The sequence below is a fragment of the Sus scrofa genome, chromosome 7 (assembly GCF_000003025.6).
Source record: "Sus scrofa isolate TJ Tabasco breed Duroc chromosome 7, Sscrofa11.1, whole genome shotgun sequence".
In the NCBI taxonomy this organism is placed as follows: domain Eukaryota; kingdom Metazoa; phylum Chordata; class Mammalia; order Artiodactyla; family Suidae; genus Sus; species Sus scrofa.
This window is the reverse complement of record NC_010449.5, coordinates 76915289-76940314: the sequence shown is the minus strand read 5'-3', so window position 1 is coordinate 76940314 and position 25026 is coordinate 76915289. Positions and strand designations below refer to the sequence as shown.

At 40.9% G+C, this 25026-nt stretch overlaps 1 protein-coding gene and 1 gene segment (V, D, J or C); both read left to right on the top strand.

The window, feature by feature from the left end:
• Positions 1 to 25026, top strand: part of LOC102158035 (uncharacterized) — a 584796-nt gene that overhangs the window by 115696 nt on the left and 444074 nt on the right.
• Positions 13762 to 18049, top strand: LOC110261596. The segment is given in 2 exon segments: positions 13762 to 15209; positions 15420 to 18049. Coding segments are annotated over 2 exon segments (558 nt in total).

The following is a 25026-nucleotide window of genomic DNA, read 5'->3' as shown; positions in this document are numbered from 1 at the left end:
TATTGGAACCCTTCACTGTTGGGTCCATCCTCCTTTAAGGAGAAAGTGAAGCGGAGTTCTCAAGATTGAAGACTTAGGTTGTATTTCTAGATCTACCACTCATTTGTTGAGTGTGACTTTGGAAAAACAACTTAATAGTTTTTAGGCTTCAGTTTTTTTCCATATCTGCAATGTGGATATTGATATTTTCTCCCAGACAGGGCTCTCATGAGAAGTGAATGAGGTGATGAACGTCAGTGCTGAGCCTAGTGCCCAACAGAAAGATACTGGCTACTTAGAAAAAGGCAACAGACATAGGCAAAACACTCTCTGACATCAACATCATGAATATTTTCTCAGGTCAGTCTCCCAAAGCAGTAGAAGTTAGAGCAAAAATAAACCCATGGGACCTCATCAAACTGATAAGCTTTTGCACAGCAAAGGAAATCAAAAAGAAAACAAAAAGAGGAGTTCCCGTCGTGGCGCAGTGGTTAATGAATCCGACTAGGAACCATGAGGTTGCGGGTTCGGTCCCTGCCCTTGCTCAGTGGGTTAACGATCCGGCGTTGCCGTGAGCTGTGGTGTAGGTTGCAGACGCGGCTCGGATCCCGCGTTGCTGTGGCTCTGGCGTAGGCCAGTGGCTACAGCTCTGATTCGACCCCTAGCCTGGGAACCTCCATATGCCGTGGGAGCGGCCCAAAGAAATAGCAAAAAGACAAAAAAAAAAAAAAGAAAACAAAAAGACAACTTTCAGAATGGGAGAAAATAGTTTCAAATGATACAACAGACAAGGGCTTAATCTCTAGAATATATAAACAACTTATACAGCCCAACAGCAAAAAAGCCAATCAACCAATGGAAAAATGGGCAAAAGACCTGAATAGACATTTCTCCAAGGAAGATATACAGATGGCCAACAAACACATGAAAAAATGCTCCACATCGCTGATTATAAGAGAAATGCAAATCAAAACTACCATGAGATACCACCTCACACCAGTCAGAATGGCCATCATTCATAAGTCCACAAATAATAAGTGCTAGAGGGGCTGTGGAGAAAAGGGAACCCTCCTGCACTGTTGGTGGGAATACAAACTGGTACAGCCACTATGGAGAACAGTTTGGAGATACCTTAGAAATCTATACATAGAACTTCCATATGACCCTGCAATCCCACTCTTGGGCATCTATCCAGACAAAACTCTACTTAAAAGAGACACATGCACCCGCATGTTCATTGCAGCACTATTCACAATAGCCAGGACATGGAAACAACCCAAATGTCCATCGACAGATGATTGGATTCGGAAGAGGTGGTATATATACACAATGGAATACTACTCAGCCATAAAAAAGAATGACATAATGCCATTTGAAGCAACATGAATGGAACTAGAGACTCTGATACTGAGTGAAATGAGCCAGAAAGACAAAGACAAGTACCATATGATATCACTTATAACTGGAATCTAATATCCAGCACAAATGAACATCTCCTCAGAAAAGAAAATCATGGACTTGGAAAATAGACTTGTGGCTGCCTGATGAGAGGAGGAGGGAGTGGGAGGGATCGGGAGCTTGGACTTATCAGACACAACTTAGAATAGATGTACCAGGAGATCCTGCTAAATAGCATTAAGAACTTTGTCTAGGATGACATAATGCCATTTGCAGCAACATGGATGGAACTAGAGAATCTCATCCTGAGTGAAATGAGCCAGAAAGACAAAGACAAATACCATAGGATATCACCTATAACTGGAATCTAATATCCAGCACAAATGAACATCTCCTCAGAAAAGAAAATCATGGACTTGGAGAAGAGACTTGTGGCTGCCGGATGGGAGGGGGAGGGAGTGGGAGGGATAGGGAGCTTGGGCTTATCAGATACAACTTAGAATAGATTTACAAGGAGATCCTGCTGAGTAGCATTGAGAACTATGTCTAGATACTCATGTTGCAATAGAACAAAGGGTGGGGAAAAAAATGTAATTGTAATGTATACACGTAAGTATAACTTGATCCCCTTGCTGAACAGGGGGAAAATTAAAAATAAATAAATAAATAAAAAGAAAAAGGCAACAGGACATGAGAGAGTTATTATAAAACATATATGTGATCAGATCACTTCCTGCTCATCTTGGGTAATGAAAAAATGTTAGAAGTTGCAAAGATCAAATTCTATGTTAAAAAATACAAGGCAATTTACACATTTCCCCTAAGTTTTTTTAACTTTCGTTATTCACTCTTTTCTACCACATATTCCAGGGGTACATCGGCTACTATGAAATTCTAACCACTTGTGTACATATTAAGCTCTTTCCCAAATCTGGGCCTTTACAGAGGCTGTTCTCTTTAGGCAGAATGAATTTTTCCCATGTACTTGGGTAAAATGCACACAATTGTACTCATTCTTTAAGTGGGACTTTAAGGTCCCTTCATGGACACTGAATTCAAAGCCTCTAGGCAAGACAAGAATTATCACAACCTTATCACTGCCCCACCCATCTCATTGTAATGCCCTTCCCCTACCTTGAGCAACCAGTCCTACTCCTTCCTGCCCCCTACTAGGAAAGGTATGTGATCCACTCCTCAGGCCTCTATGGAGGACCCATACAAGTCCAACCAACCAGCAAGTGTATCATAAGATCTCTCTTTCCCCAAACAATCAGCAGGTCAGCAGGGTTATCATGAGACCTCTCTTCTCCCTGGGTTATAAAAACAGTCAGGATCCTGTACTCCTTGCCCGCCTTCTTTGATTATCAAGAAGTCATCCTGCTGTGCATGAAGTGTCTCTTACCTCAATAAAATCTACTTCCTCACCACCTTGCTCAATAAACTCTTCCTTCTTTTTTTTTTTTTTGTCTTTTTTTTTTTTTGGCATTTCTTGGGCCGCTCCCACGGCATATGGAGGTTCCCAGGCTAGGGGTCTCATCGGAGCTGTAGCCACCAGCCTATGCCAGAGGCACAGCAACGCAGGATCCGAGCCATGTCTGCAACCTACACCACAGCTCACGGCAACGCCGGATCGTTAACCCACTGAGCAAGGGCAGGGACCGAACCCGCAACCTCAAGGTTCCTAGTCGGATTCGTTAACCACTGCGCCACTACGGGAACTCCAAACTCTTCCTTCTTTTCCTCCCAATACAAGTCTGAACATTCTTTTCTGGCCCGTGTGTGCAAACCACCACACTTCATGGCCCAGTTCAGGTGCATTATTTATTTCTTGCCTGAAATCTCACAGGATAATACTTGTACATTTTATTATAAATGTTCTTGGATCAGGACCACTCTTATGATTGTTCTAACAGAAATAATAGCCACTGAGAGCCATCTTATATTGATATTCAGTCCAATAGTTTCCTTCTAGGAATGCAGAGATTCCTTTTAGTCTGTAAATCCAGGCAGGGCCAGGTCCCTTTCTTTTCATTTAGCCAAATTCTACTTCACACCGCAAGACTCAGAGATAGATTACAACAGAGACCAATGGGGTGAGCTGGGAAAAGGCAAGTTCTCTGTCCTGGTTTTTATCCCTCTATGGAAAGTGCAGAAGGGCTCCTGATCTGCATGAAGATCACCCCCAGGTGCTCCTCCTCCAGACTCCTTGCTCTTTTGAGACGGGGATGGAGACTTCACTATGGAGGATTGCCATTCTAGTTTCCTCTCCATTCTGTTGCTGAAACTTGGCCTCTGTCCAACGGTGCCAAATAGAAATGTGGAGACAGAGTTTTGGGTGAAGGAGAAAAAAACAGCATTACTGCTTTGCCACACCAAAGAATCCACAGCAGGCTAATGCCTTAAAGACTGTGATCCCCTTGGGAGAGATTGGGTGGTGGTTTTATAATTTGGGAGTGAAAAATAGGGCCACAGGTAAGGATTAGGATGGACGCAAGCTTTCACTGTTTTTCAAAGCTGGTGATCCTTCTGCATGGAATGAAGAATGCTTCATTAACATCTTCCATTTGTTGGGGGTTTTAGTTCTGGGGAACAACTCAAAGATATTATTATCTATATTCCTTGAGGAGGAACCAGGACCCTACTCCAAGAGTGCACTATTATCTCTTGACTGCTTCTCCTTGGTCTTTGCATCCCCTCCCTGCAACTGTTTGAACATGTCCTTGGGAACTTGAGTAAGGTCAAGGAGGCTGAATGAGACCTATTTCCTAAAAAGAAATGGGGGACACAGAAAGGCTTTTTTGCATAGGAGTTCCACAGGGCCCTACTTAGCTACAATTCTGATGTCCAAATCCAACATGCCAGAGAAGCAAAAGTTATCTGACAATTGCAAAAAGGAAAAAAAAAAAAAAAAAAAAAGTTATCTGAATAGTGTGTATTTCAAAGAACTTCATGTTAATTCATAGGATTTTCATTTTCCAGCACATCCTAAACCTGCTATTCCCATATTAAGCAGTGATTCAGATTCAGGTTCTTTTTTTTTTTTTTTTTTTCATCTCTTTAGAGAGGCACCCGAGAATACAGAGGTTCCCAGGCTAGAGGTCTAATCTGAGCTACAGCTTCCAGCCTACGCACAGGCACAGCAATGTCAGAACTGAGCTGGATGTGCTATCTACACCACAGCTTGTGGCAACACCAGATCCTTAACCCTCTGAGAAAGGCCAGGGATTGAACCTGCGTCCTAACGGATACTTGTGAGGTTCATCACCACTGAGCCACAATGGGAACTCCCAGATTCACTTTTGACTCTAAAAGAAGTATTGAGATTCCTAACATATATACTTCACATGGCAACACTTCAAAGACATTAAAGTTCCTATAGTGGATTGGAGGGTGGGACCTGAAAATTTATGTCTCATCTTAATCCATGGACTGTGAATAGGACTTTATTGGGACAAAAAGAATTTGCAAGTGTAATTAAGTTAAGGATATTCAAGATAAGATCATCCTGGATTATCCAGGTGGAGCCTAAATGCAGTGACAAGTGTCCTTATAAGAGACACACAGGTGAGAAGGCCTAGTGAGGACTTCTTGATGGAGGTGGGGATTGGATTGGAGTTATGCAGTCAGAGGCCAAGGAACACCTCGAGCTGAAATTGACAGCACTAATGTCCTGAACCTATCCAGAACACAGATTGGGACTTGAACCCACGTGCCAGGACTCGAACCTAGCCTAAAGCCAGATTGCGACTTGAACCCATGGTTTTAAATTAGAATCACTCACCCAGCATCTGGACTCACTGAGGTTCAGGTTCTTCATGCCTCCACGCAGGAGGAATTCAGCGAGAGACAAAGTGATAGGCAAGAAATAGATTTATTAAGATAGGACGCTTGTGAGCAGGCAAGGAGTCTCTGCCCCAAGGATACGGTGGGCCACAGTTTTATCATCCAAGGGGGAGTGGGGGTTGGAAAAGACCACCTCTTCCTTTCTGGGAGTAGCTCCTCCTTGGGATCCAGTATTCAAATCAGCAGAAGGGTGGTCCTCAAACTCCTGTCCTTGGTCTGAATCTGAATGCAGGCCTCATCCCATCCCCCACCCAATGACCTGAGGCAATTCTCCTCCCTTCACTAGTCAAACAAGCCTTCCTTGTGCTGATGGCTTTCTTGAGCAATTTATTAACTTACAAGTGATCTCCCAAAGTCCCCTAAGTTTCCCTCTTTATCTATGGTCCCTTTACTGGGACTTCTACAACTACCTGTGCTTACTCCATCCCAATCAGAGCCACAGAAGCTGGAAGAGGCAAGGAGGGATCCTGCCCTAGAACATTCAGAGGGAGCATGTTTCCTGCTAACACCTCAATTTCAGATCTCTGTCCTTCAGATTCGGGGGAACCAACTTTGTTACTTTAAGCCATCATCTTGTGATCATTTGTTATGGTAGAACTAGGGTTCTAACACAGTTTTCCAAAAGTAATATTTCTAAATAGCTACAACCAAATTTGATTGTTTATGTTCATGGAAGGGTACTTTTAAGTTGATATTTGGATTATTTTTAAACTCTCACACATTCAAACATATACTTTTATTTTTTTTTCCAGGGCCAACTTGTGGCATATGGACGATCTTGGGCTTGGGGTCAAATCAGAGCTACAGCTCCTGGCCTACACCACAGCCACAGCAATGCCAGATCTGAGTGGCGTTTGCAACCTACACCCAAGCTCACAGCAATGCCGGACCCTTAACCCACTGAGAGGGATCAGGGATCTAATCCGTGTCCTCATGGATACTAGTCGGTTTCGTTACCACTGAGCTACAACAGGAACTCCCAATATACACATTATTTTTATCACTCAAAAAAAAAAATTGATTAGCTATACCTGCAAGGAAATGACTTCTGCCAACAACCACACAAATTGGAAAGAGGACTGTCAGGCCTCAGACAAGACTGCAACCTTAGTTGAATACTTCGTTGCAACCTCATGAGATCCAGCTTAACTGTGCCCTGACTTTTGACCTACAGAAACTGTGAGATAAATGAATATTCTCCTAAGTCACAAAGTTCATGGTAATTTGTTATACAGCAATAGGAAACTGATACAGGCTCCATTAACTGGTTAATGAGTGTCATCAGTTCATAGTATTCAGGATTGATTATCGCATAAGATAATTTGGAATCTAATGAAATCTTGAAGCACGTGGTAACTTGATGGACATTTCCCAAAATTTGACTATAATCTAAAAATTTTCATGCATAACCAAAATGAACGGTGAATTTAAAAAAAATTGGGGAAGGGGTTCTTCTGTGGCATAGTGGGTTAAAAATTCAATTGCATTGGTTTGGGTCACTGCAGAGCTGAGGTTCAATCCCAGACCTGGTGCAGTGGGTTAAGGGTCTGGAACTGTTGCAGATGCGGTGTAGGTCAAAGCTGCAGGGAGATTCCATCCCTGACCCAGGAATATCCATATGATGTGGGTGCAGCCAAAAATAAAATTTAAAAAAAATTTTTGATCAACCATACTAGGAGTAAAAACCAAACTGTCTTTCTTATCTCTACATAGGAACTATTATAAACTATTTGTCATATAAAGAAACAATTGAAAAGCATGGAACCCAAACAATAGAAATCAAAAGTATGATATGTCATAGAAACAAGCACTAAAATTTTATAGTTTCTAGATATACGTTATTTGTGGTATTTGTTTTCTAAAATTTGTAATTTGTTATGGTTTTACTTCTCATTCTGAAAATTATTTTGTATCCAATTTTTTATACATAATTTTGTGTCCTTTTAAAAAGACCAACTTTATAAGTTTCAGGGGCTAAAAACGTAAATAATTTTCTGTACAGAATTATAATGCTTTGAAATTCAACCCTACATACAAGTGTAGGAAAGAGGTGAAGAAGATCAAAAAAAAAAAAATTGTGAACTGCTCCTTAGTTCTTGATCTGGCCCTTAGAGGGCGCGCTGCTATCTAAATTGAAAATAGTTTTTCTGTAAAAGATCAATATAAGCTAACAAACACCTTCCTTCCCTACAGTTTAGAGATATTTTGAGAGCATCTTTTACACAACAGGTAAAGCATCTCAGACACCAGAGGCAGGCAGTTTTGTCAAGACACACTTTCTCTCTAATGGTCCCTACAACGTCCATTGGAAGAAAAAATCTAAATTCCCTGCCATTCCTCAACTTCAGAGCAATCTGGGTTCAGATCCTCAGGTACTCAGACTATTGATTGTTGGGAATCCTCCAGAAAGAGCTCACTGCCACTTTCACTGCCCCACCATGACCTTGGTGTTCACCTTGATGCTTCTGTTCTTGACTGAGCACTGTTCCATGGTACTCCCTTGTCTACACATGGAATAAAGCTCTAGTTTAACTTTGAATAGGGACTTTCTGTTTTGGCTGAGTTCACTGAATCAGCATTGAGTTTCATTCAGGACACACGAGAGCCCATTCAGTGACCCAGGCTGACAGCCCCATGACTGTCCCTGAAGGAGACCCTCTGGAGCTGAGGGGCAACTACTCATCTTCTGTCCCACCTTTTCTCTTCCAGTGTGAGCAACAGACTAACCAAGAACTCCAGCTTCTCTGGAAGTGCACATCTAGAAACAGCCTTGTTTCAGGTGTCAGAGGTTTTGAGGCTGAATTTCATAGCAGTGCAATCTCCTTCAGCCCAAGGAACACATCCGTCCACTGGAGTGACTCGGCCAAGTACTTCTGTGTTATGGGTGACACAGTACCTAGGTCTGCAGTGGGAACTAAACACAACCCTCCTGAGTCACTGAAACTTAAAAGATCCAGGAGTTCCCGTCGTGGCGCAGTGGTTGACGAATCCGACTAGGAACCTTGAGGTTGCGGGTTGGGTCCCTGCCCTTGCTCAGTGGGTTGACGATCCGGCGTTGCCGTGAGCTGTGGTGTAGGTCGCAGAAGCGGCTTGGATCCCGCGTTGCTGTGGCTCTGGCGTAGGCCAGTGGCTACAGCTCCGATTCAACCCCTAGCCTGGGAACTTCCATATGCCGTGGGAGCGGCCCAAGAAATAGCAACAACAACAAAAAGACAAAAAGACAAAAGACAAAAAAAAAAAAAAAAAAAGATCCAGGGGTCAGCTTGTGTTATTTTCAAGGATTTGGCATGTTCTGTGAAAGACAACAGTAAAGAGAATGTAAAATATTTATTTATTTATTGTCTTTTGTCTTTTTTTAGGGCTGCATCCTTGGCATATGGAGGTTCTCAGGCTAGAGGTCAAATCCAAGCTGTAAACACCAGCATACACCACAGCCACAGCAACATGGGATCTGAGCTGCGTCTGCAACCTACACCACAGCTCATGGCAACGCTGGATCCTTAAACCACTGAGCAAGGCCAGGGATCAAACCTGTGGCCTCATGGATACTAGTTGGGAACTCTGGGAATGTAGAATCTTGAAGGGATCATTTCTATGAATATCTTAGTTATTTTCTTTTTCTTATTTCTTTTTTCTCTTTTTCATTTTACAAAGGAAAGATACTTGTTTTCTTAAGTTCAGTGTTCTCAGAGGTTTTGTGGCTGGAGGGTGGGGCTTTGTGTCACAGAGTGTGACCTCAGTGAGCAGAGTTTGCAGGGTGAGCTGATTGGTCGCGGGAACTGGAACCTGTCCAGAACAATCCTGACACCCAACCTGCAGGGGTTCAGCTGTGTATCTGAAGGAGACAATTTCCCAGAAACAAGGCAGAGGCATGAAGGGACTGGTGCGCCCTGTGCTGGGGCTTCTGTTGGCCCAGGTTTGCTGTGAGTTGGGGCTGCCCCACAGGGGGATCTCAAGGACTGAGCAGCTGCTGTACTCTTGAGGGGGTTGGGGGGAGGATGACAAGTCCTGCACACTTTCTATCCTTCTCATCATCTTGGGGACATTTTCAGGGTTTGTAGAAGTTACAGGGACCCTCACCTGTGACTGTCTCTCTGTTTCTCAACAGGTGTGAGAGGGATGGATGTGGAGCAGCGTCCCCCAGTCCTGAGTCTCCAAGAAGGAGCCAGCTCCACGCTCTGGTGCAATTTTTCCAAAGCCACACAGTATGTACATTGGTATCAACAGAGCCGAGGGGGCCGACTAGTCCACTTGTTTTCCATTCCTTCAGGGACAAAGAAGAATGGAAGATTAAATGCAACAACAGTCGCTACAGAACGCCGCAGCTCATTGTACATTTCCTCTGCCCAGACCACAGACTCAGCCACGTACCTCTGTGCTGGGGAGCACAGCGCTCCCCAGGCACCTGCAGCCTGTACAGGAACCCTCCGTGGGGCTCAGCCCCACCTCCAGCCACAGTCACACCACGAGGCCACCACAGGGCATTCACATTGCTTATTATTCCTCACCTACACTGGTACCCTTTTAAATACAGACACTTTTTGGCCCTACAGATTTGGGACTTTTCTCTTTATCTTCCCTTCTCAATCTGTATCTCCTTCTGCTCTAGAATCTCTTTTAGCTAGGAGGGTAGCTAGTAAGAAGATAGAAATAAAATAAATAAGTAACCACAGTGAACTGGACTCGAAAAGGTAAAAAGTGAAAGGAACGAAAAGAAGAGAAAAATCACTCCAATAAAGGTGTTATCCAGCTTAGTTGGGTGTGTCAAGAATGTTCAGGGCTGCCTCACCAGGTGGTGTTCCAACAGGTGATTGCAGATACTCACCTCCAATCCTACTAATGCTGGCAAAGGAAACAAAAACTGACAAGATCAAAGAGTTTATAGAAAGAAGAAGAGAACACTTATTACCTACGACTTTGACAGGCGTACTCTTAATAGGTCACATAATTGCCAAGAAAAATTCCATTGGGAAAATCTTTTACTTTCTTATAGACTAACATGTGTTCAACTTAAAATAAACATCATAGAGACGTCCTACCCCAGTTCATAATGTACACTTTTTCAATACAGAAAAAGTGTAAAGAAAATCAAATCATTTGGCTTAACAGCGGGAAATGTACCCACAAGACATCATGTATTGTAGAACTAACACATATAGTCAATGAAGTTGCAGGTTACAAATCAATACCCAAAAATCAGTTGTGTTTTTGCACACTAATAACAAACTAACCATTGTTTGCATTGTAACTATTTACAACTGCATCAAAAAGAAAATACCTTAAAAAAATTGAACCGAGGGAGTGAAAGACCTGTGCATTGAAATATATGACATTGATTAAAGAAACTGAAGAAGACAAATTTAAAAGGAAAGATATTTTATTCTCATGGACTGGAAAATTTAAACAGTTAAAATACCCATACTACACAAAGAAAACTATAGATTCAATGAAATACCTGTTTAAAAGGCCATGACAGAAATAGAACGTACAAATCCTACAGTTTGTATGGGGCCATGATAGACCACAAATAGCCAAAGCAATCTAGAGAAAGAAGTGCAACACTGAGGGCATCACAATTTGTTATTTCAAACTATATTATAAAAAGATGAGTAATCAAAACAGAGAGATATTGGCATGAAAACAGACACATAAATCAATGGAGCAGAACAGAGAGCCCACAAATAAACTCATGAGTACATAGTCAATTAATTCACAAAAAAGAACCCAGGGGTATGTACTTGGGGAGGGAAATTCTCTTCTATAGATGATATTCAGAAAAATGGAAAGCCATATGCAAAAGAATAAAATTGGATCTTTATCTTACACCAAACACAAAAACCAACTCAAAATGGATTAGAGACTTGAACATAAGTCCTGAAGCAATAAAACTCCTAGAAGAAAGCATAGGCATTAAGTTCTTGACATCAGTCTTGGCAATAATGTTTTGGATTTGACACCAAAAAAAGGGCAATAAAAGGTAAAAATAAACAAGTGGGACTACATCAAACTAAGAAGTTTCTGTGTAGCAAAGGAAACCATCAACAAAATGAAAAGGCAATGTACAGAATGGGAGAAAATTATATCTAATAAGGTGTTAATATCCAAAATGTAAAAAACTCATAGAATCAATAGAAAAGGCAATCTGATTTAAAAATAGGCAAATGATCTGAATAAACAGTTTCCAAAGAAAACATACAAATGGCCAATACGTGAATTAGAAGATGCTCAACATCACTAATCATCAGGGAAATGCAAGTAGAAAGCAAGTGAGGTATCACCTTACATCTGTCAGTATGGCTATTATCAAAAAGACAAGAAATTTTAAAAAGTTGTCGTAAAAGGGAACGCTGTGCAATGTTGGTGGAACTAAGAATTGGTGCAGCCTCTATGGAGGAAGCCAATATGGAGGTTTCTCAAAAACTGAAAATACAACTACTATGTGATCCAGCATTTCCACCTCTGGGTATATATCTGAAGGAAATAAAATCACTATTTAAAAAAGATATTTGTAGCTTCATGTTCACTGTAGCTCTTTGACAATAGCCAAGGCTTGGAAACAACCTAGTGTCCATTGATGGATGGATAAAGAAACTGGTGAAAAAGAAAGAAATCTTGCCATTTACCAGCATGGATGAACTTTGAGGGCATAATGCCAAGTGAGGTAAGTCAGAGAGACAAAATCAAATACTTTGAAATCATTTTATATGTGGAATCTAAAACATAAGTGTGTGGACAGACAGACACACACATGCACTCACACATACACAAGAACTCATAGATATAGAGAACAGATTGGTGATTGTCAGAAGTGGTGGGGATGGGAGTAGGAATGAGTGAAGGTGTTCAGAATGTATAAACTTTCAGTTCTAAGATAAAATAAGCCCTGGAGATGTAATGTACAGCATGATGATGACTAAAGTTTAACAATTTAAAATATATATATGTGTCACTATGTAAACCCTCCTGGCTCTCAAAATTGGTTTTCCTTTTTTTCTAATAGTTTGAACAGTTTAATAAAAAAAAAAAGTTGGAGGAGAATATATATACGATTAGAGCAGATTTCACTGGAATGAAATGACAAGATTAAAATAGGTTACAGTGCCCAGAATGGAATGTGTGGTCAGCATCTTTAGAAAAACAGTCATCAAGGAGTAAGTGGCGGCGACAATAGGGAAGACCCTGGAACCTCAATAGTGATTCTGTGCCTCCTATGGCATGTGAGTTTGGGGATTCTATAAAGGAACCAAGGAGAGTCTGAGGACAATCTAAATAGAATAACTCAGTTGTTCTCATTACGTTTCTTTGTGAGGTGTTCAAACGAAAAGAAAATGCTTGAAATTTGATAATTTGACATAAATGACTTCATTAGGTGAAATTTCAGGACAGAATGGAAAAGAATATTTATTCCTTCAATGTCAAGGAAGAGAAATATTTTTATTTTGGAAATCATGCATACTGTTAACTGTTTTTAATGTTTTCATTGATTAAAGAGCATGTTAGGAGAGGTTTGGCTTCATGACAACTAAAATGAGAACTGTAGAATTTCACCAAACAGTATACATGCTCTCATGACAACAATCATGGCCAAATATCTGATGAAAGGACCCATGGATTCTTGCTTCCTACAACGGCTAATAAGTTAAGAGTAGAGTGACATCATAAATGAATATGATTTCACTGCCATTACCATTTGGTGTTGCAATACACAACTGGAGAGATTTCAGAACTCAGAAGCTATTTTGTTAGCCATTTGTCTGAGCGATATTTGCTGTTGTGAAGCTACCAGTTCCCATGCTCTGGTGGGTAAATAGGAGGGAAGGGAGGCTACTTGTTTGGCTTTTGCAGGGAAGCCAAGGATCTGAGAGCATATTGCAATTTAGAATCAAAATTGGAGGCAAGGTGGAGTTCCCATGTTGACTCAGTGTTTAACTAATCTGACTAGGAACCATGAGGTTGTGGCTTTGATCCCTGAGCCTGGCTCAGTGGGTTAAGGATTCGGCATTGCCATGAGATGGGGTGTAGGTCACACACATGGCTTGGATCCCACGTTACTGTGGCTCTGGCATAGGCTGGTGGCTACAGCTCCGATTAGACCCCTAGCCTAAGAACCTCCATATGCCGCAGGTGCAGCCCTAAAAAGACCAAAGGGGGAAAAAAATGGAGGCAAGAGAACAATCAGAATATGAATGAATATTTGCAAACACAGCATGATTCATAACGACTTTGCTCCAGATAAGCCATGCATATTTCATCACAGATTAATTTCTAAATTTGGATAGTTTAAGTAATAGAATGCGACCTCCTTCTCACATTCAGTATTAAGCTTTGCCTTGTCCTTTACCAGACATAATCATTTATCATTACATCAAGAGGAAAGGAAAAACGTTGTTTAGGACAGGACAAATCTCCCAAGCTGCATGTCATAATAACACATTCCGACTCGATCCAGTCAGAAATTGCACAGAAGCAGCTGCTATAATGCAGCTAAGGGACATTGCACCCTACTTGTCAGGAACTCAAAACAGGTCCATTTCAACAAGGTCAAAATCCTGCCATCATGCTGGTCTCCAGGCTGCTGTGGGCATTCACAGTTTCCTCTGCTTAGTTACAAATAATTGCAAACCAGGGTGTCGGCTGCCTGTCAGCTCTCAGAGGTGAAATGGGACAGAGGAGGAGATGTCTCAACTATATATCAGCTCTCCTCCTGCATCAATCATTAATGAGTTCTTTTGACCCCAAAAATCAAAAGATTGGCTATTTTAGAGACCTGGTCTGAAGTTTCTTTTCTAGTGGTCTATTTGCCTTGGTTCTTTTATATTAATTCATCCATGAAAACAGTGAAGCCAAATGGAAGACTGACAGCTGCTTTCCACATGACGTGTATCAGATTACAAAACTTCAGTCACCAACTTCTGTATTGACATGTACTCAGTGTTTGTAGCCTTTCAATATCATGTTTTGCAGGAGTGCACTGTAGCACTGTGTCACAGAAAGACCTGGCCTGCTCATCTTGACCTTATTTTCAAAGAGAAAAATAATGAACTGCCCACAAGTGATACTGAACACTTTGGACCAAAGGGATAGAAAATGTGACATAAGGACAATTCTAAGGCACATGATCTAATAAATACAATTCTACTTGTAGAGGCAACTGGACTGAATATCCTGATCCTCTTCAAAGGCCAGTAAATAAAGCTCAATGTCACATTTCATAAGAATCATATTTTATTCCTGTAATAATTTCATAAAAACACAAACAACTAAATAGATTCTGAAAGTCAGAAGGACTGATTTTTTTAAGTAAGATAACTTTATTGACAAACCTTAGTACAGCCCTAGAAAAAAAGAGATACATTAATTATTTTGGATAAGACTGCCTTTCACCAAGAAAGCTGAACATCTGTGGGTTTTAATAAAGGGTCACTTTGCTGTACAACAAAAATTGAAGAAACATTGTAAATCAACTATGCTTTAATTTTAAATAAATCACCACCAAAAAGAGTCATTAGATGCTAAATGGAGAAAAGTAAGTATAGGTTAAATGATGATGATTAACTAGATTAAAAGAAGTATACATAGCCTATTTTTTCAATAAGTTAGTAAAATTTTTCTGCGGAATAATTACCAATGTATGCCATCTTGTTTAGTCTTCAGCTCCCCTTGGCTCAAACCATTGCTTTTTCCAATTCCTTTTTTAGGATCTGTCTAACATAATGACCTGGGAAAGACAAGTAGACAAAGTAAAAGTTTGTGGGGAGCCAGACTTTTTCTCATCTGTGCATAGAACACGTGGTCTATGAACATAACAAGCCCTGCTTCCTGTCTGGGGGAGTCACACAGGAACCCAGGGACTATGTATATGAGCTGCCAGGCACTCCAAGACACTGAACGCTCAGCCTGAGGCACAACAAAACACTCTTGTGCAGGGAATCCGTGCCACATGCCGCTCTCCAGCCTGCTCTGGCTCTTCCTGGCCTCCGTCTTCTCTGGTAGGGATGGTCCCACACATGGTGGGAAGGTTCAGGGGGAAAGGACTGCACACAGGCCCGGGTGCTTCACATGGACTCGGGGAGGAAGGGGGATGGCCGGAAAGCAGGCATATTATGATTTCAACTGGGCTTGTCTTTGGGTCCTAAGGTAGTCTAATTCCTCCATTATTTTATTCACTGTTTTTCTCTGTTTTCTGATTTTTCCTGTAGGATCCGGTGTGACCCAGAAAGTTACTCAAGACCAGCCAGTTGTATCTAGGCAAGTTGGAGAGGAAGTCACCTTAAACTGTCGCTATGAAACAAGTTGGAATGAATACATTCTTTTTTGGTATAAACAGCCTCCCAGTGGAGAGATGACTTTCCTTATTCGTCAGGAATCCAAAGGCTTGAACACAAAGGATGGCCGCTACTCCACAAACTTCCAGAAAGCACAAAATTTCATCAGCCTCACCATTTCAGCCTTACAGCTGCAAGATTCTGCTAAGTACTTCTGTGCTCTCCGGGAGCTCACAGTGCCTGAAGCAATAGGAGAGGCTGAACAAAAACCCCAGAGCTCAATACAAGAGAGGCCCCCTGCTGCAGGACCCAAGCTGAAATGCACACCTGCAGACCCCAGACAAGAAGTGGTTGTCCTGTGGTTGCTTCATCTGTGGTCTGGACAAGATTACTTTCTAAATAAAAGTTCCTTCCATTTCCTTTGGAAGCAGGTGTTAGAGTAACTTCCCACTATTACATTCACATCTTGAATTTTTATTTTTAAATAATATAGAACATGTATAAAGTTGTCTAAATTTGAAAGCTTGCCCCAAAATAATTTAAAGTGGAAATTTCACCTACAGATGTTGACATCACTAATCTGGACTAGTTATCTAGAATTGTCATGAAAATCATTTCCTTGGGTCTTTCTTCAGAGACTTTGTGTCCCTTAGGGTACAGTTAGAGAAGCAGAACCACATGTGATATAGAATAAGAGACACCATGAGGAACAGAACTCATGTAAATGCTAGAGCTTGTGGAGGAGCCAAGCAGAGATGTTATCTTTCTATCTGGTATGCATCCTGAATTTACTGTAAGTCAACTAGGGTAACCTATGTAAAGGGAAGTTGGATGTGAACAAAAACATGGACAAACTGTGACTCATCGGGACATACTAGGACCATGAAGACAATTGAAACCCACAAAGACACATTAAATCTTGTCTGAATTTCACCTCCTTCAGTCACACAGTAATGGGTGATTTTCAGAAGTCAGCGGCATTTGCCATCATGCTACACGCATACTTGGTCCAAGATAGAAGATAAGGGAGAGATCTGCTGGGAAGTGGAGTAGTTGACTCATCGATAAGATGAACTAGCTGATCAGCAACAACATGTATGAGTCACTATAGTCCATGCAGCCCTGCACAGACCAGCAGAACAAACAAAAATATGGTGGCTTGTAGTTCCTCTGGTGGCACAGTGGTAAAGAACCCAACTAGTATCCATGAGGACCTGGGTTTGATCCCTGGACTTTCTCAGTAGGTTAAGGATCCGGTGTTGCCATGAGCTGTGGTGTAGGTCACAGATGGGGCTTGAATCTGGTGTTGCTTGTGGCTGTGACATAGGCTGGCATCTGCAACTCTGATTCGACCCCTAACCTAGGAACTTCCACATGCCCTGGGTGCACCCTGAGAAAGACAAAATATATATACATACACAGAGAGAGAGATATATATGGTGGCTTCATTACATCCACTTTCCGAATCTTGCACAAATCTCTTTCATGGATAACCGTAACTCAGAATAATACAGGGAAGCAAATTCTGGGAAATACATTTCCAAAACAGTTTTGTTGAGACAATATAAAGCTACCACAGTAGCTTGTTAACTAGTTTACTTGCCTCCCTATTAGCTGAGTATCTATCTATACCCCTTTTAACAACACAATTTAAATAAAGACAACAGCAAAACTATGCTTCCTACTAATATGATATAATTTTTCTCATTAAGCCCAAAACAAGATAACTCTCTCCGGCAAAGAGTAAACCCAGTTGATTTAACCATTTTGGGGTGATGTTGTTTCTGCTATCTAGTCACATTCTCCCCAAAATCCTGTATCATAAATATTGAGATGTATCAAATTTTAAGATTAACCTATATTAGCGCTTCTTATGTTACTACATGCAGGCAAATGGGAGAGGAGAGATAAAAATGGTTTTGCTATGGATACATAAGTATATAAATATATCCATATCAAAATGAAAAAAGAAATATTCTAACCATTATAGATCTTGCTTTTGTAAGTGACCAAATGTTTGTAGCTGGTATTTATAACTTCCTCTTCCACTAGTCCTTCCATAACCACTTTGCTCATAACAAGCACCTCTACTCACGGCTATACTTGACTTTCTGTAAAACAAGCTGCTTATACAAGAATAATACTGTGAGAAATGCCATGAAGTTGAATAAGGGATTCTGCAAGTACACTACTGTGGTTTTGGCAGAAATTTGTAAGGCATTGAAGGCAAATCCAAAGTCCTATTTAGTGGAAATAATTTTGCCAATGCTATACAATGATATATTTTATTCTGGGAAACATCATTAAGAATCTTACTGAGTTCTTTTCAGAAGTCGAAATCACCAGGGGAAAGCATTTCTAGAGTGCTTAAAGAAAAACAAAACTTTCAAGCTAGCCTCCTATAAACATGAAAGCATATTTTTAAATTGTCCTTGTTAAAAATTACTGCTAAGAGGATGGAAAGTCAATGCCCAGGCAGGTAAACTATATTAGCAATGCATACTGCTAAAAAAGACTCAAATGTGGGGGGGGGGAGTTCATATAAACCAACAAGAAAAAAAAAAGTTAATAAGAATGGCAAAATCTTTTTTTTTTTTTTTTTTTTTTTTTTTTTGTCTTTTTAGGGCTGCACCCACAGCATATGGAGGTTCCCAGGTTAGGGGTCAAACAGGAGCTGTAGCTGCTGAGCTATGACACAGCCACAGCAACACAGGATCTGAGCAGCATCTGTGAACTACACCACAGCTCACAGCAATGTGAGATCCTTAACCCACTGAGCAAGGCTAGGGATGGAACTTGTGTCCTCATGGATGCTAGTCAGCTTCGTTTCCGACGAGCCATGACAGGAACTCCAAGAATGGCGAAATCTTGAAAAGTCACTTAAGAAATATGATATTTGATAGCTAATAAATGTTCAAAGAAAGCTATTATTCATTAGGAAAACGAAAATAAATCCTCATCTGAGCATTCCATCTGTGTCCTACAGCACCTTAATTGTATCAATGTACTAGAAGAATAGGACCTTAAGAGGATAGGGGGAAATAGTGACTGTCTCCAGGAAAATAAATGATTAAGCAAATTTTCTAGAAGCTTCCAGCACTGAACTGATATAGAGAAAAGAAAAAGCAGTAACAGGAGTTCCCGTTGTGGTGCATCAGAAACGAATCTGACTAGGAACCAGGAGGTTTCGGGTTCGATCCCTGGCCTTGCTCAGTGGGTTGCAGATCCGGCATTGCCAAGAGCTGTGGTGGTAGGTCACAGACATGGTTCAGATCTGGCGTTGCTGTGGCTCTGGCATAGGCCAGCAGCTGTAGCTCTGATTGGACCCCTAGCCTGGGAACCTCCATATGCCGTGGGTGTGGCCCTGAAAAGACAAAAGACAGAAAAAAAGAAAGAAAGAAAGAAAAAGCAGTAACAGATCACAGACCTGGACATCGCAGGAAAAAACATTGTTACTAGAAAATAGAAAGTTGATATTTATTGAGCTTACTGTACATCAGGCACTGTTGTATGCACTTCAGATTCATTATCTAATTTAAATATCACAAACCCTCTAAGGTAGGTTTTATTCTTCCCCCCCTTTTTTTTTTAACCTTTGAGAAATGAAACGTAACTCTCCTAACTATGAAACCACCTCAAACTTTTATTGTCAGCCAAAGTGTAACACATTAGAGGTCTCCCAAAGTGAACGACTTGGATTTGGAGAAGCACTTGGCCCCAGAACAGGGTGGCTGGATGTCTCAGTGGTGCTGACATTACTGGTTTAAACTGGAACCTAAAGGGACCTAGAAAAGAAGATGCCAATCCTAGGTACAGATGGCCCCAGGGTCAGCAGATGAGATAATCATCCACTAACCAGTTAACAGTGCTGAATGCTTTAGTTAGTTTCTTAGGTAATAACGTGCTGGGGAGAATAAGAAGCTGCACCGAAAAAGAGGAAGTATTATTCCTTAAGCTCTCCAAGCATGTTCCATATCGAGACCTGTGCCCCCTCTTTGTAATGCTGTCCCCCAAATGTCTACATGGTAAACCTCTGAATTCCTTCATGTCTTTCCTCAGTGTTATTCCTTTGTGAATCCTTTATCTAAATCTATTTTCCTACCTTGATATTCAGGTTCTAGCACTTTGCCTGCAGCAAGAATGAAAGCTGAGGCACTGCCACCTGGTGTCCTGCTAAAATATTTTGTGATGCTTACACTGACCTCCCAGTTTTCCCTCTAGTGTTCACTGGTTAAGAGGTGGTGAAACTTAGACAAGGTAGGAGCTACCTTTACTGACCACAGTGAATCATCTGCCCATTGCGTAAATTGTGTGAGAGACGAATCAGAATTGACTTTGCCCAAATCAATGCCACATCTTTAAACCACTGAGTGAAGTCAGGAATATAACCTGCATCCTCATGGATACTAGTTGGGTTTATTACCCTCTGAGCCACAACAGGAACTCCAGAACTGACTGGTGTTTAATTTTCTGCCTGCTAGATTCAAAAGTAAAAGACTTTAAAAAAAAAAAAAAGACAAACTCAAGTACAAAGCATAGGATAATCCAGGCAGGAAGGTAATAGGATACCTTTGAAAGACAACTCAGAATTCTTGCACAAAGTGGGGGTTTTTCTCTGGTAAGTGAAATTGGGTCTACTGCTCTGTCCTTTAACCTAGTGTAGAAATATCCTGAGATGTGAGAGCAAGACTCCATGACTGAGGGGAAAAAAAAGCAGTTGCAGCAAACACTGCTTGGTATACTCTTTCCATATTTGTATTCCATCCGATCTCTCAGTACAACACCTTAATGAACTGATTTCCTATTAACAGTAAGAAACATGACAGACCATGGATACTTATGATAATACATGAAATCTACTATGTAAACTGCTAAATATACCTCAGAAAAACTCCTCTGCAGGTTTAAACAGTGTCTTTCAACCCCCCCCCAAGATTTTGTACCTCACCTGCAGCTGGGAAGGTGTTGTGATAAGTCATTTGTTTTCACTCAGTTCTTATTGGCACCCTTCAAGGTTGGGCCCATCCTCCTTTAGGGAGGCGGTGTAGCAAAGTGCTTGAGATCAAAGACTTGGGTTGTGCTTCTAGATCTACCACTCATTTGTTGAGTCCTCTCGGGAAAATGACTTAATAGTTTTTAGCCTTCGGTTTCTTCACCGTGGATATTGGTTGTATCTGCCAGGCAGGGTTCTTATCAGAAGTGAATGAGATGATGAATGCCAATGCTGAGCCCAGCACCCAGCAGAAAGATCCTGGCTACTTAGAGAAAGGAAACTGGACCTAAGAGAGGTTCAGTACCTTGCCTGGTGTTGCAGAGTAAGGGTCAGAGTGGAGCCCTCCCTCCGTAGCCTATTGAGAGCAGATGCCTGTTCTCACCTCAAGAGTAATTCTTCATCTCAATACAGTATTGTATGGTTTTGAAGTGGTTATCACTATTTTTAATTATCTTTATTTAAAAAATTCATTATGTATTTTTTCCTTCCCCTGCAATCTAGGTCTTTTATATCCACCTTACTGCTGCATCCTCCGTGCCTGAACTACACTTAACACATAGAAGGCCCAATCCATTTATTTGTTGAATAGATATATGTATATATTTTTATATATTTGTTGAACAAATAAGTACATATATATATTTGCAGAATAAATGTACAAAAAATAAAAATATTTCTAAAGTCCATGCTATTCAAACACTAATATAAAAGATTTAGCTGGACCACACTTTATATTGTTTATCTACAGTTTTCAAGATTTACATCCTGCAAGTCATTTCACGTAAGATTTAATTATGCAATATATCTGATGGTCCACTGGCTCGCCTCTATTTTAGGTAAAGTGGTTGCTATAGATTACAGGATTCTACCTTACTAGATGCAGGAATGCCAAGGTTGTTGGAGGTAGTCCCGCTTGACCTGGACATGGCACCTGCAATATGCATAAGAATTTTTCAATGGGATTAGTACTTGAATTAAAAACCAGCTTCACAGCAAGTGAGCTTTCTGAAGTGGTCATGCCCTCACTCCTCTCCTGTTCTTCCAATAGGAGTCAGATCTGGAAGAAAAAAAAAAAAGAAAAAAAGGAACTTGGCTTGTAGCAGTTTGTTTGTCTAACAACCCATCGCTAACCTCAGCCTCTGTACCTCTAAATTAGGAGACATGAATGAGGCTTTTCAGGATTTGCCCTATTAACCATAGCTGCCTCTCTTTTCTTGGGAAGGAAGGATAGAGGTTAGCCATTGAGATGCCTTCCCATTCTGTCCACTTTTTAGAACACAGTTTAAGTTTGTTTACGTGGAAGGCACTGATCCCTGATTTTGGCACCTATCCCATGCTGTTGCCTTTATTTCAGTTGTTCACTGGGAAGAAGTTTATGTAGTCAATTTATACTACAAGTTTCCTAGAATTAGATTTAAATTCTGAACAATTTAAAATAATGCTCATTTCTACTATTAAGTTTTCCCTGGACATCTTTTTTCCTAACTGTATTTTGAGCTCATAGGAAACATAAAATATTGCTTTTATAATGTTCAAAGTCCTAGGGAAATTCTGGACACAAAGTCACTCTTTAAACAAATATGTGCATGCTGAATTAAACTAGCATCATTCCTGGACTCTGACACAGGCAAGATAGAACACAATTTTTATTTTAACAACTCTATTGATATATAATTGACTTTCCATAAAATTCATCCATTTTGAATTTATAGTTGAATGATTTTTAGTGGAGTTATGAAGCCATTCCCATAATCTAGTTTTAAACATTTTCATCACCACAAAAAATCCTTGGTGCCCATTACAATAATCCCTATTCCCACATCTGGCCCCAGGCAACAGTGATCTGCTTTACATCTCTATGGGTTCCTCTTCTGAAGATTTAAGATGAATGAAATCATTCACTATGGGGTCTCTTTGGTCTGATTTCTTATTCTTTTCTTTTTTTATTTTTTTGTCTTTCGTCTTTTTAAGGCCGCACTCGTGGCATATGGAGGTTCCCAGGCTAGGGGTATAATTGGAACTGCAGCTGCTGGCCTATACCACAGCTCATAGCAATGCCAGATCCTTAACCCACAGAGCAAGGCCAGGGATCAAACCTGCAACCTCATGGTTCCTAGTCAGACTCATTTCCTCTGCACCATGATAGGAACTCCTGATTTCTTTTCTTAATGTAGTGTTTTTAGCATTCACTTATGTTGTAGCATAGATTCTTATTAAACACTTTTTATTGCTAAACAGTTGTCCACTGATAGTTATACCAAGTTTATTTATTCATTTACCAGCTGCTGAACATTTAGGTTGTTCCCATTTTTGGACTATTAGAGAGGAAATCAAAAAAGTAGACTCTGATTATTTTTAGAACATATCTTCTCTAAGCACATAAAACATTTACTGAACATCCCAGGTGTAGGTGGCATGTCATATTACAAACTCCATAGATTCCATGCAAGAAAGATGTGTTCTAACTCTTGCTGTGCCCACAGCACATGGAAGTTCCCAGTCTAGAGGTTGAATCAGAGCTGTAGCTACTGGCCTACACCACAGCCACAGCAAGGCAGGATCCACGCCACATCTGCAACCTACACCACAGCTCATGGCAATGCCGGATCCTTAACCCACTGAGCAAGGCCAGGGATCAAACCCGAGTCCTCATGGATCATAGTCCGTTTGGTTAACCGCCAAGCCATGAAGGGAACTCCTGATATGTATTCTAATTCTTACTAAGGCCCTTACCATATATTTGATCTCAAGTTAATTACTCAATCTGTTTGAGCTTCAGATTTCTTGTTTCTAAGTTGCAAATAATAATATATCTATTGTGTGACTTTTTCTATTTTGCATTTTTATATCATAGAACATATAGAATTGATTTCATTCATATAGCACTTCAAAGCAGAATGCTGCTTGAAACATACCCATGACTTCAAGCTCCCTGTGCCCCCTGCTCACCTTAGGAGGTGATGGGAAAAAGTTCTCCCCACACAAGTACTCAATTCCTGGATGCAGTGGGACTTAATTTGGAATATCTACTGTTATAAAAGTGGGAAAAATGTAAATCTGGAGAGGAGAGATCTTTCAAGAAATATCTATATCTTTATGAAAGTCATGTTTAACTAAGGAAATTTGGACCAAAATTCCCGCTTTTTTTGGATTCTCACGCTGATCTCAAATTGAAAATAGTCTTTTGAATTTTGATTATTTATACATATACAGACATGACATTGTAAATATCCCCCCCCCTTTTTTTTACAGTTTTGTCACATGGAACAAGAAGAATGAGGAAAATATAAAAATCACATTGGACAAGAAAAGCTTACATCTTCCTGTTTACTGTAGGGCCCCAACCTGAGGAACCAGCCACCTGCTCCTGTGCTGTGGGGCCCCAGGCTCCCATCATATCTGAGTGCTGCCAACTTCTCTTCTGTTCCAGGGCAGGAACACTATAGCCATATGTGAAATGAAGTTTGGTGAAATAGACAGATGTTTCCGGTCCAGCTTTTAGAGACCACGGGAAATCAGAGAGAGGAGAAACACACTTTTATTCCTGACAATTCCTCACAAGTCCCCAGCAAGGCTCCTTCCCAAGCTATTGCGTTTGACAGCTTAACAAAAAATCCCAAAACTCAGTGGCTTGAAACAGTCCTGGTTTCATTATCTCATGATACCCCTGCTCCATGGGATGCCTGGGGGCTTGACTGCACTGGAACCTGTCAAATTGCTGACTCATTGTGTCTGGGCCTTAGTGGGAACACGTGGAAGCCGGGACTTAGCTGCAACCAACAGGGCAGGGCTCATCTCTCACTGCAGACACTCTCAGGGGTGACCAAGGCCATTGCCTGTGGTTTCTCTTCATGGTCTCTTGGGAAGCTGTGCATTGTACCAGGTGCCTCAGGGCTTCCAAAAGCACAGAAGCATGAGCTGCCAAGAAGTCTTCATGTCTAGTCTCAGAACCACCATGATGTTACTTCTGCTCATCTGTTTAATTCAGTGAGTCATGGAACCAACTCAGCTTAACTGCACAGGGACTACTCAAGCAAATGAATATCAGGAAGCAGGGGTCACTGGGGGCAATTTTGGCCACTATTTTCCACATGAGCTGATAAAATAAACACATTCCCTATGATGATGGGTACCAGGGTGCTAATGAAGAGCCCATACACCTTCAGTGATCATCAAGGTTAAGTCAGTTGACCTTCCAAATAGCACTCACACCTATTTCCTTATTTCTGTACTCTTGCTGTTCTCCTAATTCAGACATTCAGTACCTCCCTCTAGGATGATTATGAGGACCTCGAAGTAGCTTCCTACCTCTGCTCTCAGCTCCTTGAATCTAACATCTACACGAACACCAGAGTTGTTATAGAACATATATGTGATCAGATCACTTCCTGCTCATCTTTGGGTGTTGAAGGACCATTAGAGGTCATAACAATCAATTCTATCTTAAGAAATACAAGGCCAAAAAAAAAAAAAAAGAGGAAGTTCCCGTCATGGCGCAGTGGTTAACGAATCCGACTAGGAACCATGAGGTTGCGGGTTCGGTCCCTG